Source organism: Eubalaena glacialis, chromosome 20 (genome assembly GCF_028564815.1).
Source record: "Eubalaena glacialis isolate mEubGla1 chromosome 20, mEubGla1.1.hap2.+ XY, whole genome shotgun sequence".
NCBI lineage: Eukaryota > Metazoa > Chordata > Mammalia > Artiodactyla > Balaenidae > Eubalaena > Eubalaena glacialis.
This window is the reverse complement of record NC_083735.1, coordinates 21,713,563-21,741,479: the sequence shown is the minus strand read 5'-3', so window position 1 is coordinate 21,741,479 and position 27,917 is coordinate 21,713,563. Positions and strand designations below refer to the sequence as shown.

Sequence of the window (27,917 nt, the reverse complement as noted above, 5' to 3'; positions counted from 1 at the left end):
TCTCTCGTCTTTTTTGCAAAAGCTGTTTTCAAACCCTATCAGTTCTACCTCCAATAGTGTATCTTCCCTGTTCCTTATTGTTGTTCCCTTCAGGTCATCACTCTCCCTGGCCTAAATCATTGTCACAAAAGTTTATCTGCTCTTCCTAGCTCCTTTCGATGTCTCCTAGACCCCCTACACTCTGATTCCATTTTTTCCTGCATTTGTGGAGTTCTAGTTCTTTAAAGTATAAATCAAATCATTTTGTTTTCTTATTTAAAAGCCATCCTCGCATTTCTCTTAAAGTAGATTTTTTGGACGGGGTATTGAAAGTTATCCACAAACTTGCGCAAAGGCTATTCTAGATACGTTTTCTGCCAGGTATAGTTATGTACCCCATTCTTTACTCAATTACCAATAAGCCGTGAGCAGACTGCTTTTTTGTTTGTTTTCTGATGTTTTTTACCCTCTATTCCTTTTCCCCTTTCCTCACCTGGGAAACTCCTAGTTATTTTTAAAGACCACATTCCATTGTCATTTCCTCTGGGAAGCCTTACCTAAGGGTTCCCATCTTCTCTAACAGAACTAATACATTTCTTAAACATTTAATCCTTGGATTCGGTATAACTTTAATTTGGTACTTGTTACATCTTTTCATAACCACGTGTTTGCTTACATCACAGAGTGCTCCCCATGAAGGTGAAGGCCATGACATGTGTGGTGGAGACTGCAGAGCTACTCCCAGATTCCCCCTCCGGGGCCGATTCCCCTGCTCCTGGGAATAGTGGCTGCCAATGGCTACATCTGTTTCCCTCTTTGGGAAATGCCCTTGACAGCAAGGAACTGCCTCATTCAAGACTACATCACTTGCTAGGGGCAGCCTAAGAGTGCAGGGATACAGAGATCCAGCCTCCCTGTCTCAATTTGGGACAACTCTGAAGGGCCACCCAAGCTCCAGAGAGCTGCAGAGAGTTAGCCGAGGCTGCAACTGTTACTGCATTGCAGCTCAGCCAACTCTGCTCTCTGACCAGTTCTGCCTTCCTCACTTCTATGCATGTCTGTCTCCCAAGAACATTCACCAATAAAGCTTCTCCGGGCAATTCCTGGTCCCGAGTCTGATTCCAAAGATTCCAACCATGTCATTTCCCCCCTCTGTTTTTTCTTAAACTCTATCCCAGTGTCCAGCACAGTGGCTTACACATAGCCATAGTGAGTTCTTATAGTTTTTTTAGGAAAAAAAAAGAATTGAGTTTTATAACATTAATGTTCACAACATTAATAGTATTAGAGTTCAGCTACATTATTAATTAGAAAGGCTTTTGTTTAATAAAATGTAGAATAATTTCATAATGACATGAATACATCACTTAGATATATTACACACGGCTAATAATATTTTTCTTTACATTCTGATTAAATTAAGGTGTTCTAATAAATATTTTAAGTTCAATATTATTAGAAACAAAAAAATTGCTCTTTAACAAATATGCAAGTCCTTTTTAGTCTATGTAACTACATAAGAGGATATTAGAAATTCAGATAAAAATATTTGTAGAACTATCATCATAGTGTTATATAATATTGTATTTAATACAGAAAAAAACTACAGATGTGCTATAAGTAGGGAAATAATTGCACGATTTTGATATATTCACGAAATTCAAACTGTAAAATTTAATACTTAGTTAATATTTGCTTAGGAAATACATTTAAGTGGAAATTCTACTAGTTCTGAATTCTAAATGTTTTTATCTATTAAAAGTTATTTAAAATTCTGACTTTACTCCCCAATAGACAGTAAAAAATCATGTAAAACTATCTATCTACAGCTCAGTGTCTGCAATATAGAATTTAATAATCTGCTTCAGCAGAATTCCACACCCAGGCTAAGTCGAGTTGCTCCGATTCAGAGTCTGCTCTCTCTCCCACTTTTTTTGTTTCTTATTGGCACCCGGAGGTTGTTGCCCTAGCAACAGAGAAGTTCTGGAGGCAACTTCGCCAGGATGCTCTTGGAAATCAGAGGCTATCTGGACCCAAGAAAAAATTCTCCAGTGTTTTCCTCACCCGTATAATTCGTTTAGTTTGGGATTTAAACAAAATTAATGCTATGGATTGATCAAAGAGGATTTTATTCAGAAGGCCAATATATAAAAGGGATAAAAGTAAATAAGTCTGGCTGGGTCAGGGAGAGGAAGGCAGTTCTGGGGGTGCCCAGAGTGCACAGTCTGAACAGCACTGATTTATTGTTATTATTGCCTATTTGTATGATTCTCTGCATTTCACAGAATGACTAATGTGGTAAATTCCCATTCAGTAAATTACTATAGTATTTATACAAAGGTAGGGCCTTCAACATGAATCAGCAGAACAACAACAAAATAAAATGGATAAAGCAATCTACAGTAAAAAGGAAACAACTGTTTTCATGAGTGTCAACTGATTTTCCTTTGAAGCAGTTTACTAATTCAGAAGTTGCCTGGATTACACCAAGTTGTCACAGTGGAAAGAACAGAATCACTAAAAAGTGAGAGTGGCAACAATAATCTAAGGAATATGAACCAGTCATTCATTCAAAACAAAGAAACTAGCATATAAAATTCTCATTAAATAAGCAGAATATCAAGAATATTGATATTTTTCAAGTGATTGTGCCTTGAAAAAGATAAAGAGTGAAGATAAAGAGTAAATGACACTCTTCATATTTTTGTTACGACACCAACTGTTTAGATGTGTGATATTCAGAATACTCAAATGCTTGGTTGCTGATTTTACTTTTTCATTTAGAAATCTGGTATGTGGTAGACAGCTCAAAACTATAGTCACAAAAGCCCTCTGTATAAACTTTGTACAACGGCTACTGAATATTCACATGGAATCCCCAGTTAAGCATTTCAACTGACTTTAACTGTCTTTAAGAAGTGAGGGTAGAGGCCACCAAATGCCTGGGGCAGCATTAATTATCAATCAAAGAATCAAAGTAGGGAATCAGAAAAAGAATGGAAACACCAAATATATAATTAGAACTTGGGGACAACTCTGAGATGAAGAGAGCTCTGTGAAAATGGCTTATGGGTTATTATTATTGCTCAATGCTATGAATTATATTCTTGGTGGCTGTGATGTGGCATGCCGTTGGCTTGCCATTTTACATTGCCCAGAAATAACTGGAAGTTGTTATTTCTCTTGGATGAAAATATGAGCTGGATTCGAGAAGTAACATCAGCACATGGAAAAACTAAATTTTCCTCATTGTAATGATGATAACATACAAAAGTACTATTCATATGACCAAATCTTAGGTTGCAGAGATTTTTTTTTTTTTATTGTTTCTTGCCCTAACGGAATCTATTCAATTCTTACTGTCCTCTCATTTTTATGTTCCATTTTCCCCATCATACTTTTGGTTGTAGGAGTTCTGCTCCAGACATCTAATTAGCCAGGTTATTATAAATGAAACACAAACAAAATAGAAAAACAATTTTTCCAACTCAAAAAATTACTTAAACACCATGTGCTCAGACTCTAGTATTAAGGATCAGTATATCTGGATGCAAGTTGTACTTATTCATGGCACAATGAAACTCCTAGATTCTGAGTGAAAAGTCTTAAGTGAGGAGGTTATTATGGAGATCAAATAATCCATCCCGAACAAGACTATCATGAATTAACATGTAAATAGATTGGAAACAGATGTCAGTATCTTCAAACACAAGAAATGAGAGAATTTTGAATAATTTTAAATAGAAAAGCAAATGGTTATGAAAAACGTTTCTCTTTTTCAAAGCCCAAGGTTAATGAATCACATATTTATTATTTCAAAATCCAGAATATGTGAATGGAATCCTCTACACTTTAGAATCAGAATTCTAAGAAATATCTCATTATAATAATCACAGAATGATTTCCTTTTTAGAAACATTTTTTCCCCAGCCCTCTGGTGGCTCACTTTTCCTTAAAAAAGCTATAAGATTTGGCTTATTTTTCTTTCTCATAAACAATGAGGATCTTAGTGAATAAATACTTCTTTAAAAATCCACTTACTTTAATGTTATTGCTTGGCTATGTCAAAATTAAATTGCCACATTCAAAAGCATTACAATCACAGGCATTTTTCTAAGACCATTACATTTTTGTTTGCAAAGTGGTAAATTGTACTAATTCAAATTTTTTGATGTTTCAGACTAAACTTTAAGAATTCCATGTGTGTCAGTTTTCCTTTTACTATGCCATTTTCTTTACTTATCATATGTGACATTACGAAATACTCTTTAAATTCTAGTCAATTTTGTATGTTACCTAACATTTTTCCCCCAAGGGTTCAGTAAAAAGGAGATTTGCAGTTCCCATTTGTAAAAAGGACAATGTTTTATCCCTTTATTTTGTTTTAAATAGTGAGCAGCATTAGAGAAAATCACTAGCTTTGTTAAAAAAAATCTGATAATCACTTAAGCAAACATATAGAATAATATCCTGGTAAAACAAAATAGGCACCTACTAAAATTCTGCATATGAATTGCATTTTAAATGATACTTGAGAGTGATGTGATTTGGACTCCTGAATCTACATGCTATTTTTCAATTTTAGTGCCTACCATTTATATGTCACAAGCATAATGACTTTAGCTTAATTATCACATGTATGACATATGTGATTGCATTTAGATATAAAACCTGGTTTACATTGAAAGTAATTATGAGGAACCTCTGATGGTTTCTCTCTTCTTTCTTGGATCAGCCTTAATTTCCTTAATATGCTGTATAATTGGGACTAATGCCAACAACATTTTATAGTTTCATAGCAGATTAGACCATATCTCATTGGGTGAAAAAAGGAAAAAAATAAGATCCTGTTTTTAAATGACTTAAATGTTAACAGCATTCATTAAAGATAACGTAATGTCAAAATTCATACACAATGTCATCACCTTCCTTTTTACCTCCACTTCAAAACATTTATGCTTTTTAGAGAGGACAATACTATTGACAAGTGAATGTCAGACCCAAAAATTATTGTTTGCTTCTATCATGCCAGAGGGGAGAAAGATAATAGACTGTATGTAAGTGTCTCACTAAGTTGACTATAGCGTAAACAGTTGTGTTTCAGAGTCACATTGAGAGATTTTTTTTTTTTCTTCAACAGTAGGTTACACTGACCATGCAATTTTTGAAATTGTTGGTAAAAGAGGCTAAAATATCAGGTTGACTGTGGCATTGGAGTACTTTCTTTTTTAAAGTCATCTAGAAACGATCATGAACTTGCAGTCAGGACATACTCCTGAAGCTTTATTTCGGTCACACTCCAGCAGCATTTAGGCAGGATTTACTCTGAACCATTCTTGGGAGGAGTTGGCAGTCTCTGGCATTGAGCCTGCCCTCAGCTCCCACCCCCTCCATGAGCTGCCGTCTCCACCCTCATCTATCTCATCGATATTTTGGTGGTAATGACGAAAAGATTAGGGGTGTATTCGGTCTGTGGAATTAGAGCTACTGTTGCCACCTTGAGCTGGATTAAGATATATTTGTCTTTTTTCACCTTGTAGCAATTACAATAATGAAGGTTAATAATTTCTGCTGTTTTTAACACCTTCAAAGGAGGGTTATTTTGTAATTCCAACATTCAATACACTCTGATATGAATGCTAGTATCTTCCAACATTCCTTTAGATAGTTTAGGATACACTCAAAACTATCTAGCTGGGGTTCCCAAATGCCCAAATGATTGAGGTTCTCATTCCGGTCGTTAGAATTCTCTCTATCACATGGCAACTAGTGGGGTTGTCTTCTCTATGAAGCTGATGTTACTATACACAGCAGAACACCTTCTCTGTTCCTCTAGTACTTATTTTACAAATAAAATATGTTGTTTTTCTTATCTCAGGCTTGGTCTCTTTCTTCACAAATGTATGATTAATAATTTAATGACCACCTACACTAATCAGTATCTTTAAGAAAAACAACCACCACAACAAAACCTGTGGGGTTTTAGTGCCCAGCTTTAAAATCTTTCATGTAACAACCCTATATTAATTAATGCAGGAACAACTCAAGCAACTGAATACCCTGGTTAGAGGGATGTCAGAATATTTTTCTGCAGTGAATGAAAGCACTGTATAAAAAATGATATGACTACACATGCGTTGTTCGCAGAAGTGTCTAGTGTGAAAGGCATTATGAGACTGCCTCAAAGGAACAAAACCAAGAATTTAAGAAAGAAATTGATGAGATTTTTGGCATTAAGCACCAGACCTTGTTTTTACTAATGTGTTTTTTGGTAGTGGATATCCTACCTTTTAACTTTTAAATTTTTTTGTGTCAAATACATTTCAGAAATCTACTTTAATGCTCAATTTTCAGCATGATATATACACAGTATTTATGAAAAATCTGAAGATTACTCATTGGTCCCCTTCTAATAATAAATATAAAAGTAGAAATCTTATTGAAAAATTGGCAGTTAGAAATCCAGACCTTACACACAAAAGGAAAGCCAAATATTTGTGGTAGTCAGTCACCATTATAAATAGATTCATAGCAGCAAATCAAATGTAACATTAAATAATTCTGAAATGAAAGTAAGCATTCTGTAAAAATGTGACACTATGGAGCAGAAGGTTGGTTCATTTTAGGTGGATGTTAGAAGCAGGTGTTCTTTGAATTTAATGTTTCTACTTAATATTAAAATTGAAAGTTTAGTTCATAGTGAAAAGAACAGCTCTGTAGGATACTAGAGTTTTCTTTCTTTTCACAAAGTAGCCAGGCTGCCATTATTCCCTAAGCTCCAAATTGAGGGGAAAAGTGTCTGTTTAATATCTCATAAAATAGGTAAAATTCTTCATTCTAATATTTTAACCCAGGAAAAACTAAAAACATAAAATTGATCCATAGCTCAAGACTTACTTTCTAACTTTAGTAAAAAGGGAATACTCAAAATAATAATAACACCAAAACCAGCAAAAAATAAAACACACACATGCTCACATTAAAGCAGCCCTTCCACCAACACAAAAGCCTGTTTTTCAAGCTAACTTTTTTTTTTTTAATTTTTATTGGAGTACAGTTGTTTTACAATGTTGTGTTAGTTTCTACTGTACAGCAAAGTGAATCAGCTATACGTATACACATATCCCCTTTTTTGGATTTCATTCCCACTTAGGTCACCACAGAGCACTGAATAGAGTTCCCTGTGCTATACAGTAGGTTCTCATTAGTTATCTATTTTATACATAGTATCAATAGTGTATATATGTCAATCCCAGTCTCCCAAGCTACTTTTTTAATTGGTCATTTTCTTTAAGAAATTTCCTAAAAGTCAGTTGCCTTTGATAGCAGAGTGTTTTCTTCCCCCTTTACTTCTCATGGCCAGTTAGAGAATTTGACTAAATTATAGTTCAGTAGCTGAACAGAGTTGCATTTCCAGTTGTCTAACTCCACCTGCAGTATTGATCAAGATGTGTTAAATAGGTTTTGGGTGTCTTGAAGTGGAATATTGTGTTTCAAGGCCGAGTCAATTGCATAATGATTCTCATCACTCACTGACTAGTGAGTTGTGGCATCACTACGAAGTTGTGATCGTGTGCCCAGGTCACACCTGAACAGTTGTATACATCTTCACTTCTGATTTTATTCCAAGTTGGCAATTTTTCAGTTAATATTTGATTTGCAGAGCATGAAAAAATATGTTTTTGTTCAACAATTGATTTTAATTATTTCTTAATTTTGCCTGCGGGGTGAATAGTTTGGTCAACTCATAAGGCAAAACATGAACAATTTGAAAAAGGACCCATTATAAAGTACTCTAAGGGATTAAAGTCCTAGGAAAACTGATGGTTTTATGTTTCTCATTCTAAAACTTTACTGAAGATGGTTACCATAAAAATATGTACATTGCTCAATGGAAATATATTGACCACATTTACAAGCACAGGAGCATTGAAAAAAGACTAAGGAACTGCACACAGAGTTGTAGCAATGGTTACAAATTATAAAGTGACTACACTCTAAAATATGTACGTTTCAAGGGAGAAATAGTGGATACCAACAGTAATTATTCTAAAGTAAAAGATGAACACAGAATAAATGTTAGAGTGAAAAGAACACTCTTAGGGACAATAGAAGGTGATTTAAAAAGCTAATTTAAGCATAAATACCTTTAAAAAAGGGAATTCACCTTCCTTTCTACTTACTTCTTTTTTTAAAAAATACATTTATTTATTTATTTTATTTTTGTTTGCATTGGGTCTTCGTTGCTGCGCACGGGCTTTCTCTAGTTGCGGCGAGCGGGGGCTACTCTTCGTTGCAGTGCTCAGGCTTCTCATTGCAGTGGCTTCTCTGGTTGCGGAGCACGGGCTCTAGGTGCGCGGGGTTCAGTAACTGTGGCACGTGGGCTCAGTAGTTGTGGCTCGCGGGATCTAGAGCGCAGGCTCAGTAGTTGTGGCACACGGGCTTAGTTGCTCTGTGGCACGTGGGATCTTCCCGGACCAGGGCTCGAACCCGTGTCCCCTGCACTGGCAGGCGGATTCTTAATCAATGCTCCACCAGGGAAGTCCCTCTACTTACTTCTTATATGTCAGCCCCACACCTGTCCCCAGTGTTCAAAAAGCCAATGCTCCAATGGTTCCCAAACCTTCAAGCTAAAACTCTTAAGAGGCTTTTATCTTTTCCTTAATAAGAACATGGTAAAATGAGACTGTTGAGTTTCATATTTGAATTTTGCATTTCAACCTTCTCTAGCGATTGTGGAAAAGAAGAGCACGATGTCACTGCAGTCTGCCCATCGGCACACATTATTTTTGACCCTATTTTTTCAGTGTACCACAAAATAGCATTGGGTAGTATGTCATTGGTTCCTCCTATTTCCTGTATATACAGCACTACCATACAGCATGTCATTGCATTTCATTGTTTACATGCCTCCCTCCCTTGCTAGACTGTGAGATATTTAAAGACAGAGAATATATTTTTATTGCTCTCCAAGTCTTTTTTATCTTGTATAACACGTGGCACATCGTAGGTGTTCAATAAATATTTATTCCATCAAAAATACTCTAGATATTCTTGCAGTTGAACATACGTACTATGTTTTAAATTCAAGTATTCTCTTTTTAGTTTTATTTCAGATTTGCCTTTTATTTTAAAGGCAGGCAGAAAAGCAATCCAAACTTGTTTCTCTGTGTTAAGCTAACATGGGCATTTAAAAAATAATACGACACTATGATTTTCACTAAACTAGGAAAGGTTATTTTGGAGCTGCTGGGACTTTAGATATTTGAAGTAGTAATTACTTCCTCCATAAATGTTACCTTTAGAGTCAAATACTGCTTTCCTGTTGCAGTTCAACTTTTTACTTAAAGGAAAATGTCTTCTATTCACAATTCACTGTGCTATACTATTACATGTAGTAATTCTCCTTTTCATTTGTTTTGGTAGCATTGTAAAGTCTATGAAGCATCATAATAATAATAGTAGCTTACATGTTTTCAGTACTTTTTCTGTGCCAAGCATTTCACTAAGCACTTGACATGTGCTATGTCATTTAATACCCACATAAAACTTATCATGTGTGTGATCTTACATATCTCTACTTTTTAATCTATCTATCTACCTATCCATCCATCCATCCATTAATTTTCCCATTGGTAAGCCATTTAGTCAGAATAATAATACAGGGAGAATCATCTTTACATTTTGCATTCTTGGTTCTTTCAAGTTCTGAGTATCCAGTAATAAAATTTAATACCATATTTTGCATAATTCTGGAACAACGACCTATGTTAGTAAAGTACTTGGGTAAGCACTTATAAAACAAAAAAACAGCATATGTTGGGCTGTACTTAATTAAGTACTATCAAGTCACTGCAACTAAGAATCCAAGAGTATTTCTTCTAAACTGAATGGATGAGATATCAACTCTTACCTGAAGATAATCAACACTTCATGTGGAAACTGTTATAATTAACAACTTACCATAGACTTGGGTTTGGTTCCAGAACTGGCCACTGGGGTGGAAGATGGTAGGTCAGTGGACTCGGTGTTAGAAGACAGATTTATTTGTGTCTGATTTACCAAAGTGTTATCTGCTCCACTCTCAGATCCTGATTCCAGATCCTATGAAAAAAATGCATTGATATGAAGGGCATGTCCACACTCTCTACATGCCTTTCTCCCACCTCCAACACCTTTCCACCTCCTCCTTCTCCCAAGACACATGGACACACCACAGAGTTATGACAACCGACAGTGACACGTCACCCATAACCATGCATTATTTTGTATTAACAATTGTACTCTTCAGAGGGTCTGATTTTAGAATGTAAATACTGAAAAAGAGGTAGTAAACTACTTTGATAATTTAACAGCTGATTGTGCATTGGAAAGGGCAGTAGGGGCAGCTAGCCGGGACACTGCAATAAGTCAGGAGGAAGAAGCCCATAGACAACCCTTGCTCGTTGTGTGACTTTGAGTAACTCACTCTACATCCCTCTTGCAACAGGGTTATGAGTGTCAAATGAAAAGACAGTTCTCAGTTCTTCTCACCTCACTCTCTTCTATGTTCCCATCAGATCTCCATGGTGACACCTACCATAATAGCCTGGAATCATTTAGCTCAAGTGTATGTCTATCTAATGAACTATAAGCTATTTGAGGGCAGGAATTACGCTTTGTCATGTGCAATTCAATTCCCTCATTTGAAAATGAGTATAATGATAGCATGCACTCATACAGGTTTATGAAGATTAAGCAAGATATATGCAAAGTGCATGTAACAGGCACATAATCATTTTCATTAAATGCTGGGCATTACTGTAAATATTGTTATTATTAACATCATATGCCTTCCGAGCAACTAGTGCACAGTATGTGGATAAGACATGTCTGTTGAATGAGTGCAATTACACGGTAATCCCTCCAAAGGCTGTGCATTTAATTTACCAAATGATTTCTTTGTGTTATATGTGAGAACACAGAGGAAAGGCAAGGGTGAGGAGAATGCAAAGGGGAGGGAGTGAAGGCACACATCACTCCATAATTTTAACGTGAGAAAATTATTTGATAATCTTTATGTCCAGTCTTTCTACATCTCAACTTCACCATGGCCCATATTGTTAAATATCATCTACCCTGCACCCCGACTCTCTTGCCTTATGCTCTATCATTCTCTTGTTTCTGTATGCTCTGCCATACTTGCTGTTTGTCAGTCCTCCTAGTACACCAAGGTGGTGTTTATGGTGGGACTATGCCCTTTCTCGTCCCTTGTCCAAGTATTTCCCTTTGCTGTCCCTTTCTTGTCACTCAGCTCTCAGTTTGAACATCACTACCTCAGAGAAGCATCCTTTGACAGTTCAAGCTAAAATAGTTTCCTCTCTTCAACCACCACAGTGTATCATTTTCTATTTTACAATCTTATTACCTTGTTTATCTACCACGTATCAACAATATCCATCCATCATCTCTACCTACGTATGTACGTATGTATCTATCTCTCTATCTGACCATCTATCCACCTTTCATTCATTTCTATTTCAAATCTTTTTTGTCTCCCTTTATTGGAATCTATGCATCACAAGAGCAGGGGATTCACCTGTCTTGTTCACTGATACATTCCCCAGGCTTAGAATAGTGCCTGGCACCTAGAATATGCTCATAAATATTGTTTTATGAAAGAATAACCAAACTGGCAAATATTAATATGTAACCAAGGAGGCACAAGATCTGTACACTAGAAACTACAGGACACTGATGAAAGAAATTGAAGAAGACACAAATAAATGGAAAGATATCTCATGTTCCTGAATTGGAAAAATTAAAATTGTGAAAAATGTCCATGCTACCCAAAGTGATCTATAGATTTAGTGCAACCCGTCAGAATGTCAATGGCATTTTTCATAGAAATAGGAAAAAACAATCCTAAAATTTGTATGGAACCACAAAAGACCCTGGATAGCCAAAGCAATCTGAGAAATAATAACAAAGCTGGAGCCATCGCATTCCCTTATTTCAAATTATAGTACTGTAGTAATCAAAACAGTATGGTACTGGCATAAAAACAGACACACAGACCAATGGAATAGAACAGAGAGCACAGAAATAAAAGCATGCATATACAGTCAACTAACATTTGACAAGGGGGCCAAGAATACTCAATAGGGAAAAAATAGTCCTTTCAATAAATGGTGTTGGGAAAATTGGATATTCACATGCAAATTAATGAAATTGGACCCTTATCTTACACCACTCACAAACCTTAACTTGAAATGAATTAAAGATGTAAATGTAAGATCTGAAACTGTAAAACTCCTAGAAGAAAGCATAGAGCAAAAACTTCTTGACATTGGTCTTGGCAACAAACTTTTGGGTATGACACCAAAAGCACAAGTAATAAAAGCAAAAATAAACAAATGGGACTATATCAAACTAAATGGCGTCTGCACAGCAAAGGAAACAATCAACAGAATGAAGGATGCAGCCTATAGAATTACGAGAAAATGTTTGCAAACCTTAGATAAGGGGTTAATATCCAAAATATATAAGGAACTCATTCAACTCAATAGCAAAAAACAAATAATCTGATTAAAAAATGAGCAAAATACCTGCGTAGACATTTTTTCCAAAGACACACAAATGGCCAACAGGTACATGAAAAGGTGCTCAAGATCACTAATTATCAGGGAAATGCAAATTAAAACTACAATGAGATCACCTCACACCTGTCAGAACAGCTATCATAAAAGGGAATCCTAGGGCATTGTTGGTGGGAATGTAAATGAGTACAGTCACTAAGGAAAACAGTATGGAGCTTCCTCAAAAAATTAAAAATAGAACTACCATATAATCCAGCAAGTCCACATCTGCATATACATCCAAAGGAAATGAAATCACTGTCTTAAAGAGACATCTGCACCCCTATATTCATGGCTGCATTGTATTCACAATAGCCAAGACACAGAAATAACTGAAGTATCTACTGATGGATGAATGGATAAAGAAAATGTGGTATATATATATAATGGAATATTATTTAGCCATAGAAAAGAAGGAAATTCTGCCTTTTGTGACAACATGGAAGGACCTGGAGAGCAGTATGCTAAGTGAAATGAGTCAGACAGAGAAACACAAATACTGTATGATCTCACTTATATGTGGAATCTAAAAAAAAGGCCAAAATAGAAACAGAGTGAAGTGGTGGTTGCTAGGGGCTGGAAGGTGGGGAAAATGGGGACATGCTGGTCAGAGGGTACAAGCTTCCAGTTATAAGAGGCATAAGTTCTGAGGATCTAATCTTCATTTTGGTGACTACAGTTAACAACACTGTATTATATATTTGAAAGTTGCTAAGAGAGTAGATATTAAATGTTCTCTCTACACACACACACACACACACACACAATTGTAATTATACCAGTTTATGGATGTGTTAACTAACCTTACTGTGGTAATTATTTTGCATAAAAAAACTATCAAATCATCACATTGTACACCTTAAACTTATACAATGTTATATGTCAATTCTATCACAATAAAGCTACAAAAAAAGAAAAAAGTGGAAAACAAAGATAAAAAAGAAAGGGTACAAAAGACATACATAACAATAATAAATATGAAACATAATACTAAATTCTTTAAGTGTGTGTGTGTGTAAAACATATAAGCACAACCAAATTTCTCATGCCCTGAGTGCTTTCAGATTAAGGGTCATCTATTCTTTTTTTTTTCACAGAAAAGACATTTTACATTTTACCATAAGAGAAAAATGATTCATTAAGATTTCAAACTGAATCAACATCAAATGGATAGTCATAAATAGCAGGTAATTTATAAACATCAAATGCATAATCATAAGTAGCAGGTAGTTTATAAGCCATTTATATTTTACATTTATGTTTATCAGAAATCATTTGCACTAATTTTGCCTTCCTATTTATGATTTGATTAGGCAAATAACAGGGTAACCTTGCATCCTTCTAACAATACAATAATTCTGAGGTGAAATAAATATTAAAAAAAATTTTTTACCATTTAAAGACAATACTGTACAGCCATTCTCTGCTTCCATGTTCACAAACTCTATGTGGAAGATATTATTTTCACCACCTGATGGATGATGAAGCCAAAGCTTAAGGCAAGTAACTTGACCAAATTCATGTTCTGTGGCAGGGCTGACATTAAAGCTCAGATCTGCCTGACCCTCACTTGTCAGGCTCTATCAAGGCAGCCTTCTATACATTTTTACATCTACCCTTATTTTAATATTTTTTTCTCCTTGAAGCCATTCTTAAAGACTCCAGCCCATATTATTCTTTACCCCCTTTATTATATGTAGAACTCACTCCAGCCTTTTCTTACAAATAATCTCAGACTGAGGTCACTGTTTCATTGCATGTCTTGCTCTCCTTGCTAAACTGTACATTCACAGTGGAGTATGAGGGTGTGGCAGAGGGGGTTTCTCCTCTGAATCTGGGACAGTACTCCTTGGTGGACAATCAAGGTCATAATTATTTGTTATAATCCACTTATTCCATGGTACAATTATCAAAAGGAATGGAAATCGCATGTGGAAAAAATTTTGATGACGAGAGAATGTTAAAATTAGCTTTAAATACCAAGGAACAGAAATAAAGAAAAAGGGACGACCTAGAAAAACACAGAGACAAAAAGAAGTTTCTAGGGATGCAGGCTATGTCTTATTTACCTTTAACCCAGTGTCTGGTGTGAGTGAGTACATGAGAGAAGGCAATGGTATTAACAAATACTAAATATGTACTCTGTGCCAGATCTTTGCAATGCATCTCACACGTGTTCTTTCATTTACTCCTCCCAACGAGCCATTAAGTAGGAAACAATGTCTCCTTTTTTTACATGAACCTGAAGTTGAGAAATTAAATACTTTTCTTATGTTCTCAGATATTCAGTTGTAGAGCTGGCATGTGAACTCAGGCCTGCAGACTCCAAAGTTTATGTTTCTACTGTATTATTTGGCCTATTTCAAGTATCTGTTGAACTAAAAACTCAGAAATACATCTTTATTTACAGAATTAACCATTGTTCAGCAAGGGTGGTGATGGTCCATGAGATAGTGCATGTAATATAAAATCCAGTTTACACTTTAAATGGAGGCAGAGATGTAGATGCAGACAAATCCTAATCATCATCTACCTTAGCTCTTGTTTTGCATTGTCTTTACCACTCAACAAAGAACCATATCTAGCAGGTAAGGGCTATTTTGCTCTCTGAGATGGAGACAACAACATGGAGTTGTATTTAGCAGAAATCTGGGCTGTGCTTTTTTCCCTAAATACATGGGATTGAGGAAAGGTCAATATAGAGGGAAAAGGGGAGCAATTAAAGAGATAGGGAGAGATCAGCAATTCACACCAGAAAACTTTAAAGAGAAAATGTATTCCACACCTACATTAATGGCAAAAGTACTGAGAAGCATCTCCTATTGAAAAACTGGGCTTTAAAGTGTTGATGAAAATGAGTTTGAAGCTTCTACACCCTTCATATGTAAACGAGAAAACATCCTTCTTTTTGGCCTCAGGAGATCACTTTCACTGCGTTTCCTCCATCTGGGTGCCTGTCCTACTAAAGGATGTGCAAGACGCTATGGCGGCACCAGGGAAGGAGTAAGCGATTCTGTCTGGGAAGACAGAAGGAGATTTAGGGAAGACTTCACTGTAAAGGAAACATTTGAGATGAATCCAGAAGGATGAAGAAAAATTATTAAAAGAAAAATGGCATTCCTACCAGCTTTCTAGGTCAAAGCATTTAATTTCATATTTATTCATTTTTTAATCAAAAATGCTTTTTGCTCAAGCTATCAGATTTCCATTATAGCCAGCAAGGAAAGGCAGTATGGGATAGTGGTTGAGTGACATGGCTCTGGATCAAGACTGGCTGGGCTTCTGTGCCAGCTCTGGCACATACAATTACTGTCTCTATTCTTTTTACTCATCTGAACAATGTTGTGAGGAATGATTGTGTTAACATACACAATGCATTTAGAATAGTATTAATACTTCGTATATACTAAGGTTAGCTATTATTTTAACTTGTTTATTGACTTTGAAATATTCTGCACCACAGTCAGAATGAGTCTTGAATAACTTCAGAATCAACAGTAGAACTATACAAATTAAAGAATTTGATACAGAATAGTTCTATTTTGCAAGGTGCTTATATATATGTGTGTGTATATATATATATATATATATATATATATATATATATATATATATAAAACATTTTCCACCCCTTTGATCTTAGGTAATTACAAAATTTCTTGACTTAATGTGTTGATTACTGAATATCAAAAGTGATAGATTAATTGAAAAGGAATGCATGGCTTAATTATAAGTAATTTCTACCATCACATTTGCTAGATCTGCAAAAACTAAGCCATTTAATTGAAGCTAATATTAAATATGTAAAGTGTATAGACATTTTGGAATCTATGTCTTCTAAATCTTATTTTGAGTGTTAGAATCTGATAGGCGTGTCTATCTTATTTGAAATTAATGCACAGTAGAATAAAATTTTCACCTCTGTCTTATTCACTGTGTTTCACTAAGTGAATTTTAGAGTGTTCTCAAGCTGATTTCATCTAAATTCTTTTTTGTAATATGCTTGGTTAGTTCAACCAGCATCGACCCATCCATCCCTCCATCCACCCATCCACCTACCCACCCACCCACCTATACACCCATTCATCGACCCACACATTCATCCAACCAACCATTCATCCATCCAACCATTCATCCATCCGTCCAGCAAATATTTATTAACCATCTTCTATATGCAATGTAAATTTGTGGGACACTGGAAATAAGACACTAAACAAGATAAATAGAGCACTGCTAATGGCGTTTACAGCATAGCAAGGAAGACCAACAATTAGGGAAACAATGACAATGAAGAGAATCTGATCACTAAGAAGCAAAATAATTTCCCAAAATGACCCTCTTTCCTGTCTAATAATAAACATTTTCTTTTGAGTCACACACTTCTCTTATGGACTCTGCATGAAGCCTAGAATGATTTGAGTGACATTTATGGAACACTATCAGGGTCACATGTGGGTAGTGGGGCCATCCAAGATGTTTCATTTGCAAGAGGGACTATACGAAGTAGAGACATCACGTTCAGATGCAAAGAAGTGGGAAGTGGGAAGCTCACAGGGACTTGCCGCCGAAGGTTGGTTGGTGTGCTGGATGGAGAGGAGCTGGTGCTGAGAGCGTTCTCAATGTCCTGATCAAGCTGGTCCAGTTTCATGATCAGCAACAACATCGAGTCTAGCCGCACCCTATCTCGATCTTCTCTTATTTCCTGAGGAACAGAACATGTTGTTACTGAATCTGAAAGGCCATTTCTTGGAAAAAATAAAAAGTTCTCTGTTCTTCAATGTGACAAAAAGGACACTGAATAATAGGCAGTCTTCTACTTAAGGGGGAAGGGAAGTTCTATTCTGTACCATCAATGTGCTCTTCATTGGAAAGATACTGACCACCTGCCAAGAAAGCATTTTACATGCATATTAAATATATATTTTCTAGAGCAAGGCACAATGAAAAGGAAGTATAACATCATATCAGTACTGATACTTACTTACAATTTCCGATTAATTATTCTTGAGAAAAGTTGTATGTTTACTCTTCTTTTGTCAGAGTACAAATCAATTATACTAATTGTTTGTGGGTTAGATATTTAAGGATGCATACAAGATAATATTTTTGGATGAATATTTCTGAGTATAGTAAAACATAGGAAAAGAAACAAACAAGGCAGGATTGTTCAGTTTTGTTTTGTTTTTTTGCATGGGGCCATTTACTTACTGCTGCTTCAAGCTATGTCATTGCCAATATTTATTTTCAAGCTTCTTTTCTTTCACACACTTTTGAAAAAAGCCTCCACAATCGTATGAATAATGGTTACTTATTCTGAGCTCTCTATAATATAGACATATTTATGGAAATAGTTTTGTTTATAAAAATAACTAAAGCTTCTTACTGACCATATAGAGTTACTTGGGCATGACTGTTCACTATTCTTGGGTGTTCAAATCAAGTCAGTTAGTATTAGAAAACTTTCAGACTTTCTGTAATGTGCAAGATATCAGGGCTGGGCAGAGTACTGGGTAAAAAAACAAAACAAAACAAAACATGGAAAGCGCTGTAAGTTTCCTTAGAAGCATAATCTATTGAGGGATGTCACAGACTCAGGACCAGCCCTTTTGAGGCAAGTCATCATTTGTGACTCATGTTGCCCTTGCCATCTTCTCATTTGTCTGAGATATTTACCTGGATGAAATCAGCTTTAAAAGGACCATCAGTGGTGACCTCAAAGGGAAACTGTACCATGATGGAAGCCTGAGGGGTGCCGGCACAAGGGAGTAATTTGGAGGCTTTGCTGAGGTGATGGGATTAGTAGTGGTATGAATGAGGTGACTGTCTGAATCAGATCTTTTGTTTTGGGCCTTTTACTTTTAATCACCCTAAATTCCCTAGTCACCATTAGGGGGGACCCCAAAGAACGAGGACTCGGGTAATTTCATGGATTCATCTAATGCTATAGATGAAATTAGATTAGCTAATATTAATAATAATTATCTGTTAATATTAATAGCAGACTGTTAATAATAATAATAATTATCTTTCACATGTCAAATAATTGGTTAATTAGATTAAGTTGGTCAAAAAATCATTAATTCAGCTAACATGGACAAGTTATTTGGGTAAGCTGAACTTGTGCTTGGTTTAAAGATTAATGTCAAATTGAAAGACCTAGTCCTGTTTCCACAAAGTCATTAATTTTGAGAATAAATTAAGAATTTTTTTGAGTTATGTTAATTCCTTTAGGGTACTATGCTATGATTATTTCTTCAATTTCCTTCTATCGTCCCTGCTGTCTAAAACATTTAATGAGGCTCTGACAGAGAATTACAGAACTTTTGTCATCATAAAGTTTTATTGTGCTTAAGAAGGGCCAGGATATTTGCAAACAGACCTGAACCTTACTATACATCATATTCCTCAATGCTACAGAACTTTGTTATATTTAAAAGAATGTTATTTATAGTAAAACCCTGCTTATACCTTAAAATAGAGTCCCAGAAATATTAGAGATTACTCAGTTTAATTCTCTTCTAAATAATCCAGTAAATGGAAGAATCTGCCTGAATAGAAGACTCAAAGTCCCCTTAATTACTCCCCCAATGTGTTTGCTTATATAATTTCCTTCTCTTTTAAACCAAAGTTGTGTTTGGCAAGATAATGTTCTTTGCATCTCTATACATATCCACGTATGTTTTTGTGTGATTGTCTTTCATTCCCCAGTAATAACATCCTCAAGCACAAAGATGAAGTTTTTCTACCTGGCAGACACAGAGTCAAGTTCTACACTGCATACGTAATACATTTTCAGGAATAATAATAATAATAATGAAATCAACAGGAGCAAGTGAAATAACATTTCCCAAAGCCTTAGAATGTTTTTTGATGTTTTTCCAGCTACTAAGTTAATGTTGGAAAAAACAGTATACCCTGCAGCTATCCTAGACCTATCAGTAGTAGCCTCAGAAACAATTTGTCTTTGAATTAACTAGATGCTGAGTTTGTGCTTTAAAAACTTTTTCAAATCCATTGGCTGAGCATCAAATTATTTTAAATTATCTGCCAAAAGAATAAAACAAAACAGCCTTGGTCTAAGATATTTCTTTAGAGAAATAAGCCTATTGATTTTCCCTTTTCTTCATGGATGCTTCCTTATTCACCATCTATTACAACGTTCAGCCTGAAGTGTCAAGTACACAGACTCATATAGTATGTTACACATTAGTTAAACGTCACAAAATTGAGTTGGCTACAAATCAGATGCTTTGGATAAATTTTTTGTCCTTGTTGTTAAAGCCCAAGTATGAATATTTCGCAAAGTTCTAACCTTTCATATGTCCATGGCTAAACTCTAGCGAATAGCTCATGCCTGAAAACAGAGCTGTGCATTTGCAGATTCTGGTGAGGTTGAACCCTACAGTGGAGCTTCCATTTCATGCTGTCACCATAGGCCAGGAAGAGGAACTTCTTAATAAGCGAAGCTGCCTTAGTTCTAGGTATTTCAGTAACTTAACCCCCTTAAATCAAAGCCAAGATGTGAAATTCTCTCCCCTCCCATCTTTCTTTCCTTCTTTCCTGCAGTCACAGCTATTCTGGGCCAAGCACTATGAAAGAGACAAAATGTTCATCACTGAACAAGAGATAGAAAATCTCTGCTGTCCTGAATATTATAGTCAACATGAGAAGACAGATAATTAAAGTTAACAAATTCATAAATAAGATCGTTTCCTATAGGAACAAGTGTAAGAAGAAAATAAATAGGGTTATGAGGTAAACAGTAACTGCAGGGGGAGTGTCCCACCTTGTAGAGGGTGGACAGAGAAGAAGTGGGAGTAAACCATGATGGGGTGAAAAAAATGAGGTAGAGGAGAGAAAGATGGAGATAGAGATGAGAGAGAGAAAGGGAGAGAGAGAGAGAGAAAGAGAAAGGGAAGGAAGGAAAGAAGGGAGGGAGGGAGGGAGGGAGGAGTAGTAGAACTGGGAAAGCAGTGTCCCACGCAGGGTGAAGAGTGATACGAGGACACTGAGGTAAGAATGAGTTTGGTGAATAAGAGGATTTGAAAAAAGGTTAGGGAAGCCAGGAGACGGAAAGTGAGTGAGGGAGTGAGTGGGTGCTAGGACAAAATGAGGTTGAATATAAATAGGAGTCAAATTATATTCTGTCATGAAGGTCAATATAAAGAGGTCAATTTTATTCTTTGCGTGCTGCGGGGCTATGGGCAGGATGTAAGCAAATGAGTGATTTGCTGTGCTTTTTTAAACTTTTAGAGTTCTCACCACATATTGACAACCAAACATTTTTGGAACCTCACCGTATTTTATGTCCAGCAATGCCACACGACTAATACACCCTGGTTTCCATTCTTTCCAGCATACAGAAACTATGTTTTGGAAGAACACCAATGACCACAATTTATTGCAAGACACCTTTGAAGCATTTGGTCCAATTCTTTATACTTTTATTTAACAGTCGTTCAAGATATGTTTATTGACCATCTACTACGTGCTATACAGCATTTCATAGGAAGCAACCAATTTCATATTTGTACAGTTATAATTTTTAGAAATGTTATGGAGACAAATTTTGCCTTCCTCTAACTTCCCAGTTTCTCCCTCCAGAACCAGACAGCATAAGTAGTGCCTATTCCATGAAACAGCCTTTCAAATATTTGAAAAACTATGTTGTGCCCATTTTCTTCCTTTTCTAGGTAAATCATCCTCAGTTCCTTTACTTCTTATATGACATGTTTTCAAATCCTTATTAGTTCTGTTTACTCTTCTCTGGATATAATTCTGTCAATGACCCAATTAATGGTTGGTACCAGGATTAAATATATTACTCTACATGTTCTCTGACCATGAAGACAGAGAAGGCAAGTATTTCCCCATGTTCTGTATACCCTCTTTAATGCAGCCTAAGAATTAAGTGCCTGTTTAGAATATGAACAGGCTATTCTTAATGGGATAGCCACAATCTGCTTTTTTAATGAGGAAAAGTATTTCGTTGGCTGTGAGCTGACCTTGAGTCAACAATATGATATATCTCTCTTTTTCCCAGTATGTGCCTGTGTCCTGCTAAGAACAGAAACATCCTGTTGTCTTGAGACTGTAACCAGCTGATGTCATGGTATAGATAATATATGTAGCTACTGTGGAAGAAATCTCCAGTTGTATCTTTTTCAAACACAAGTCAGTGGATACTTAGGCAAATTACGCAAGAAACTTCTTTTCAATTTGATTTGTTGTCAAAACCTAAAATGGCCAAGCCACATGGTGTTCATTGGGCAATCCGAAAGATCTCCTTCTTTACTTCCAAGAGCTACTTAGTCCTGGGCAGTGAAGTCACTTTGATCACAATGGTATCTGGGGGAGATAAACAGAGTTTTTAGGGGGCTATTCTCTACAGGGACATAAACTGAAATCCTTTGAACCCGAGCCTCTATGCTCCTTCTTTCCTTCCATCTGAAGAATATAATTCTGACCCTCCTCTTTTTCCAGATGATCTTTATTGAACAACATAGAACACAGCACACACAAGGAGTGGGGAGGAACTGTACGTTACTGGACATTTCACAGACGGGCAAACATGAGGTCCAGAGAAAAGGGTGCCTCCCTCAGAGACGCACAGGCTCTGTTTTTCTTATGCCAAGCATTTGGAAGAAAACCAAAAATCCCGGTGAAATACCCGGATGCTTCCAAATAGCAGATATTTGGCTCAGCAAATACAGCACTGCCTGAATGTTCTGCTTGTCAGTGAGTTGTGGCATCACACAGACAGGCATAATAAATTAAAGGCTAGGCCAGGAATAGAACTAAGACTTCCTGATTCCTAATCCAAGGTTCTGGTCCGTACACTGTCTTTGATTCCATACACATCTTACTGCTATTCTGGGCTGCTAATGCTCCTTGCTCACCCGTAAAAGAAAGGGACCTTTTAGCAAAAAGCTTGGCTCAATTTCATTCTGAAATTATTTGATCTACAGCCAGCTGGACTAGTATGAAATCTCATATTAGTGTTATAAATTTCATTTGACAATAAATTCCTCATTCTAGACTTTCCTTTCTTAATATAATATCCTGCTTAAAGAACCAGAAAGTTATTAAATCTTTGTTTCTTTAGAAGCAGTGAAGATTTTCATCTGAGGTGACCCACAGAAGCTAAAAATAATGTAATTATTTTATGTCAGAATTTCTAGGCAAGTTAAATAAGTCAGCCTTAATTTTTATTTGGGTGCATTTTAAGATGAAATTGATGTAGACTGGTAATAAAGGTAATAAAAAAAAAAAACCCAGCTACTATCTTCCACTTGCCAGATATAGTCTGTTCAAACACAAAAATCTTTGTATATTCTCTTTAATGAATAATAAAATATGCAATATCTTTTTAATATTAGATGGTGGAGAGAGATAAATATTATCCTCACTTGAAGTTGCTACAAGGAATCTTTTAACTGATAGGTAAATTGTGGCTTTACGTTAAGTGTTTATGTTCACTCCCTATTTATCTCCTTTCATTTAAAAGGCATGGTGAAGAAAATTGGTCTCTCCTTTGTTCAGTTTTTAAACTCCAATGAGGCTTCAAATGGAGCATTTCTTAGCTGGGACTTTGTAAATTGCCTAAGTCTCCTGAATGATTTAGAAGGACATTTATGCAGCTGGTCCTAAGGAGCGCTTAGAAGTGGCAGGTGTGAACCGGGAGAGAGCTATGTGGGCAGCAGTTCCTTTCTGTCCCAGTGGAATCTGAGGATGACTTCCTCCACTGGCTTTAAAGTCCCATTTTTGGCTGGGATATAATTTCTACCTAAGTAATTTGGTAAGCATTCTGAAACCAGTCTTCACTCTAAGTACTAATATATTAAGTGACCTTGGATGTCAATCTACCTTGGATGCAGACTTAATACATTTATAGACACAAAGTCAGCCTTTCTGGGTTGGTTATTTCTCCTGTGTCATCATGCCTACATGATATCTGCAAATCGCTGCAGTTTTTTTTCTTTTCATTTCTTTTTTCCTCCCTCCCTCCCTCCCTCCTTCCCTTCCTTCCTTCCTTCCTTCCTTTAGCATTTCTCAGTAGTTCTTTGCTTGGGCTCATGTATTAAAGGAGACAGGACTTTTTCTGGTTTGAAAACATATGAAAAACATCTATTTAACATTAAAATTCCATAAGCTATTTTCAGGAATGTGATGGTCTTTCCTTAGGTATGGATAACAAAGAAAGGCATAAGTAAAAATTTATTCCTTTTCCATAAAAATACATGACTTCATTTAGAAAAAGAGTCCTGTATTGACCTGGCTTCTGTCTACTTTTCTAGTTTTACCTCTCATCATTCTCCTTGATCCTGCCCAGTGTTCCTCAAATTCAATCATTCTGAGGACAACTATATATTTCTTAATGTTTTTCTTCAATTGGACAATTTTTACAGTCAAAAATGCATTTTTAGGATCTGATTAGACATTTTTCCAAATAAGATGTACAGATGGCCAACAGGTACATGAAAAGATGCTCCATATCACTAATTATCAGAGAAATGCAAATCAAAACAGCAATCAGATACCTCTTCACACCTGTCAGAATGGCTATTACGAAAAAGACAAGAAATAACAAGTGTTGGTGAGGATGTGGAGAAAAGGAAACCCTTGTACACTGGTGGTGGGTATGTCAATTGGTTGCAGCCACTGTGGAAAAGAGTATGTAGGTTCCTCAAAAAATAAAGAAATTTAAAACTACAATGAGGTATCACCTCACACCAGTTAGAATGGGCATCATCAGAAAATCTACAAACAACAAATGCTGGAGAGAGTGTGGAGAAAAGGGAACCCTCTTGCACTGTTGGTGGGAATGTAAATTGATACAGCCACTATGGAGAACAATATGGAGGTTCCTTAAAAAACTAAAAATAGAATTACCATATGACCCAGCAATCCCACTACTGGGCATATACCCAGAGAAAACCGTAATTCAAAAAGACACATGCATCCGAATGTTCATTGCAGCACTATTTATAATAGCCAGGTCATGGAAGCAACCTAAATGCCCATCAACAGACGAATGGATAAAGAAGTTGTGGTACATATATACAATGGAATATTACTCAGCCATAAAAAGGAACAAAATTGAGTCATTTGTTGAGACGTGGATGGATCTAGAGACTGTCATACAGAGTGAAGTAAGTCAGAAAGAGAAAAACAAATATCGTATATTAACGCATGTATGTGGAACCTAGAAAAATGGTACAGATGAGCCGGGTTGCAGGGCAGAAGTTAAGACACAGATGTAGAGAACAGACATATGGACACCAAGGGGGGAAAACTGCGGTGGGGTGGGGATGGTGGTGTGCTGAATTGGGCGATTGGGATTCACATGTATACGCTGATGTGTATAAAATTGATGACATTATAATAAGAACCTGCAGTATAAACAAACAAACAAAACAACTAATACTAAACTTTCATTGGGTTATTTGTATGGAAATATGTTAATATAAATGTTTCAGACATTACATGAAATTTCTAAAAATCTTATATGTTCTGGTATAATGTTATAAGTCATAATCCTAGTTATTACTTTAAAATGTATATCTCAGAAATAACTAATTTTCTTGTCAACTGCATTATTATGAACTTTCATCAAATCTTTAACTGTGGTCATTTTTAAGTCTTTTGTCATTTACAGACAGTTCTGGGTGTACTCTGATGCTTTTGTAAATATGTTCCTATAAAAGGGTTTCATCTTCAGGAAATTCATGGAAAAGACTCTGACAAGTACAGGTTTCTGGTACCTGACTGTACTGCTGAACTGAATGAATAAGTATTTTCAGAACTCTGATGAAAAACTGATGAGCTCATAAAAGTGCTAACAAAAGATCAAGATGAAAAAAAAAAATTAATTACATGGGACTGAGTGAACTGATGAGGATGAGTATAATTTTTGTGACTTTCTGTTTGAATTTAAAAAAAAGAAAAAATCCCACAAGGTCTCAGAGGCAAAGAATATACAAATCAATTTTCACTGCAAAGTAAAGGAGCTGTTACAGTGGAGGATTACTGGACTGAATGTCAATATTATGACATAGTATGAGTGTGTTTCATGTTTGGTAATTGCAATCATTGTTGCTTTTGTTGTGGTCATCCATGTACAATGCTTGGTGTCAGTCTATTTATCTCTTGTAAAAATAAAATACAGTGTGTGTGTGAAAAAAAAAAATATGTGCTCAATAAATATTTATTGAGTGAATGAATAAACTGTGATAACAACAACAACAAAAAAAAAAAATAAAGAAATTGAACTACCATATGATCCAGCCATCCCAGTTCTAGGTATTTATCTGAAGAAAACAAAAACACTAGCTGAAAAAGATAAATGTATCCCCATATTCACTGAAGCATTATTTACAATAACCAAGACATGGAAGCAAGCTAAGCATCCAATAATGGATGAATGAATAAAGAAAATAAAGAAAATGAACAACAGAATATTATTCAGGCATAAAAAAGAATGAAATCTTGCCATTTGTGACAACATGAATGGACCTTGATGGTATGACGCTAAGTGAACTAAATCAGAGAGAGAAAGAAAAATACTATATGATCTCACTTAAATGTGGAATCTAAAAAACAACAAAAAAAGTTGAACTCATAGATACAGAGGACAGATTGGTGCTTGCCAGAGTCAGGTTGGTTGGAGGGTGGTGGGAAAAATGTGTGAAGGGGGTCAAAAGGTACAAACTTTCAGTTATAAAATAAATTAAGTCATGGGATGTAATGTACAACATGGTGACTATAGTTAATAATACTGTATTGTGTATTTGAAAGTTGCTAAGAGAATAGATCTTAAAAGTTCTCATCACAAAAAACTGTAACTATCTGTAGTGCTGAATGTTAACTGGAGTCAATGTGGTGATCATTTTGCAATATATACAAATAGCGAATCATTACTGTGTACACCTGAAACTAATATGTTATATGTCAATTATATCTCAATTGAAACAATGAATTTTTAATATATAAGTGCTGTATAAAATATAAGTGAAAATCTTATATTTTTCTAATGTGTATCAAATGCCAAAATTATCAAAATAAAAAATCCTTATACTACCTGATGTAATCTCACATAAACCACACTATATTTTAGGAAATACTATACTAGAAGTACAGGACTTTTGGTTTCTCAACTATGCCATGTTCTCTCTCATTTGCAACTAGGATTACAAGATTTAGCAAACAAAAATTATATTTGAATTTCAGATAAATGCAAAATATATTTTTTAGTATGTGTCCCAAATATTCCATGGGATAATATTGCATGGGATATACTTATACTAGAGATGTTTTGTTGTTTATTTGAAATTCAAATGTAACTGGGAATCCTGTATTTTATCTGGCAACTCTATTTTTGACTCATGTAATAATGCTCCTTCTGCTTAACACGCCTCTCCCTTGCCTGTGTATATCAGAGGAAACTCCTTGGTTTCAAATTCCAATGCAGAGGTCTTTCCCAAGGTTGTTTCCTTGAATGAATGAACATTAACTGCCTCTTAAGTTTCGTTATACAACTTCAAAGAATGTAAACTTTTTTTCTCAGTATCTTATTCAGTGTTATAATAATCCCAAGTAAATCTAAGACTTGCCACTTTGGTTTTTTTTAGTAGCAAAATTAAATGTGAAAAATGCATAAGGCTGCTCTTGTGATATTTTTAGGATTACGAATTTACTTAAATTGTTAATGTTTGGTACTAAATCTTCCATGAGTGAGCAAAGTCAGAGTAAATTTTTTGCCACTGAATATTTTCTAACTACTAATTATGTGATGTGTGTTTGTGGCTTTTTTGACATTAATGAAGAGTCCTCACACTGAAGAAGTATGGGAACTATGCTCTCATTTTTTTCCAATGTGATAATAACCTTGGCAAATTAAGACTTAGTTAATGGCAGAACTGGAAAATCTGAGTCTCCTGATTCAACTCAGCTTTGCTTCCTGTTAAACAGGTAGCCACTAACACTTTTAGTCCTATAAGGCACTTTCTTCAACTCTACAGGTGACCCCAAAGGTTATATTTCCCAAACAAATTCACATGCATTGAGAGATCTGGGCTGAATACACGTAGATTAAAAAATAGACTTAGTCACACATGAGCGGTATCTTCTTATTGTTATCAATCTATACATTTAGAAGATAAATCATCCAGTTAATGATTTGTTCCTTTCTTCCCCCTTCCTTCCCTTTCTCCCTCTGTCCCTCCTTTCTTTTTCTTTCTCTCTCCCTTTCCTTCCTTCCTTCCTTCTCTCCCTCCCTCCCTCCCTCTCTCCCTTCCCTCCTCCTTTTCCTTCTCTTTGTCT

General features: G+C 35.7%; 1 protein-coding gene across 2 annotated transcripts in view; it reads right to left on the bottom strand.

Moving 5' to 3' along the window:
- Positions 1-27,917, bottom strand: part of DLC1 (DLC1 Rho GTPase activating protein) — a 393,570-nt gene that overhangs the window by 286,349 nt on the left and 79,304 nt on the right. The window contains exons 2-4 of one of the 2 annotated variants that reach the window (XM_061177544.1): positions 17,149-17,298; positions 9,943-10,083; positions 7,322-7,410 (exon numbers count right to left, since the gene is read on the bottom strand). In XM_061177544.1, coding sequence (XP_061033527.1) covers positions 7,333-7,410; positions 9,943-10,083; positions 17,149-17,298 — 369 coding nt within the window. In that variant the 3' untranslated portion in view covers positions 7,322-7,332. Of the gene's footprint in view, positions 1-7,321; positions 7,411-9,942; positions 10,084-17,148; positions 17,299-27,917 lie in introns of those variants that run through there. The other variant, XM_061177541.1, reaches the window with a different exon arrangement.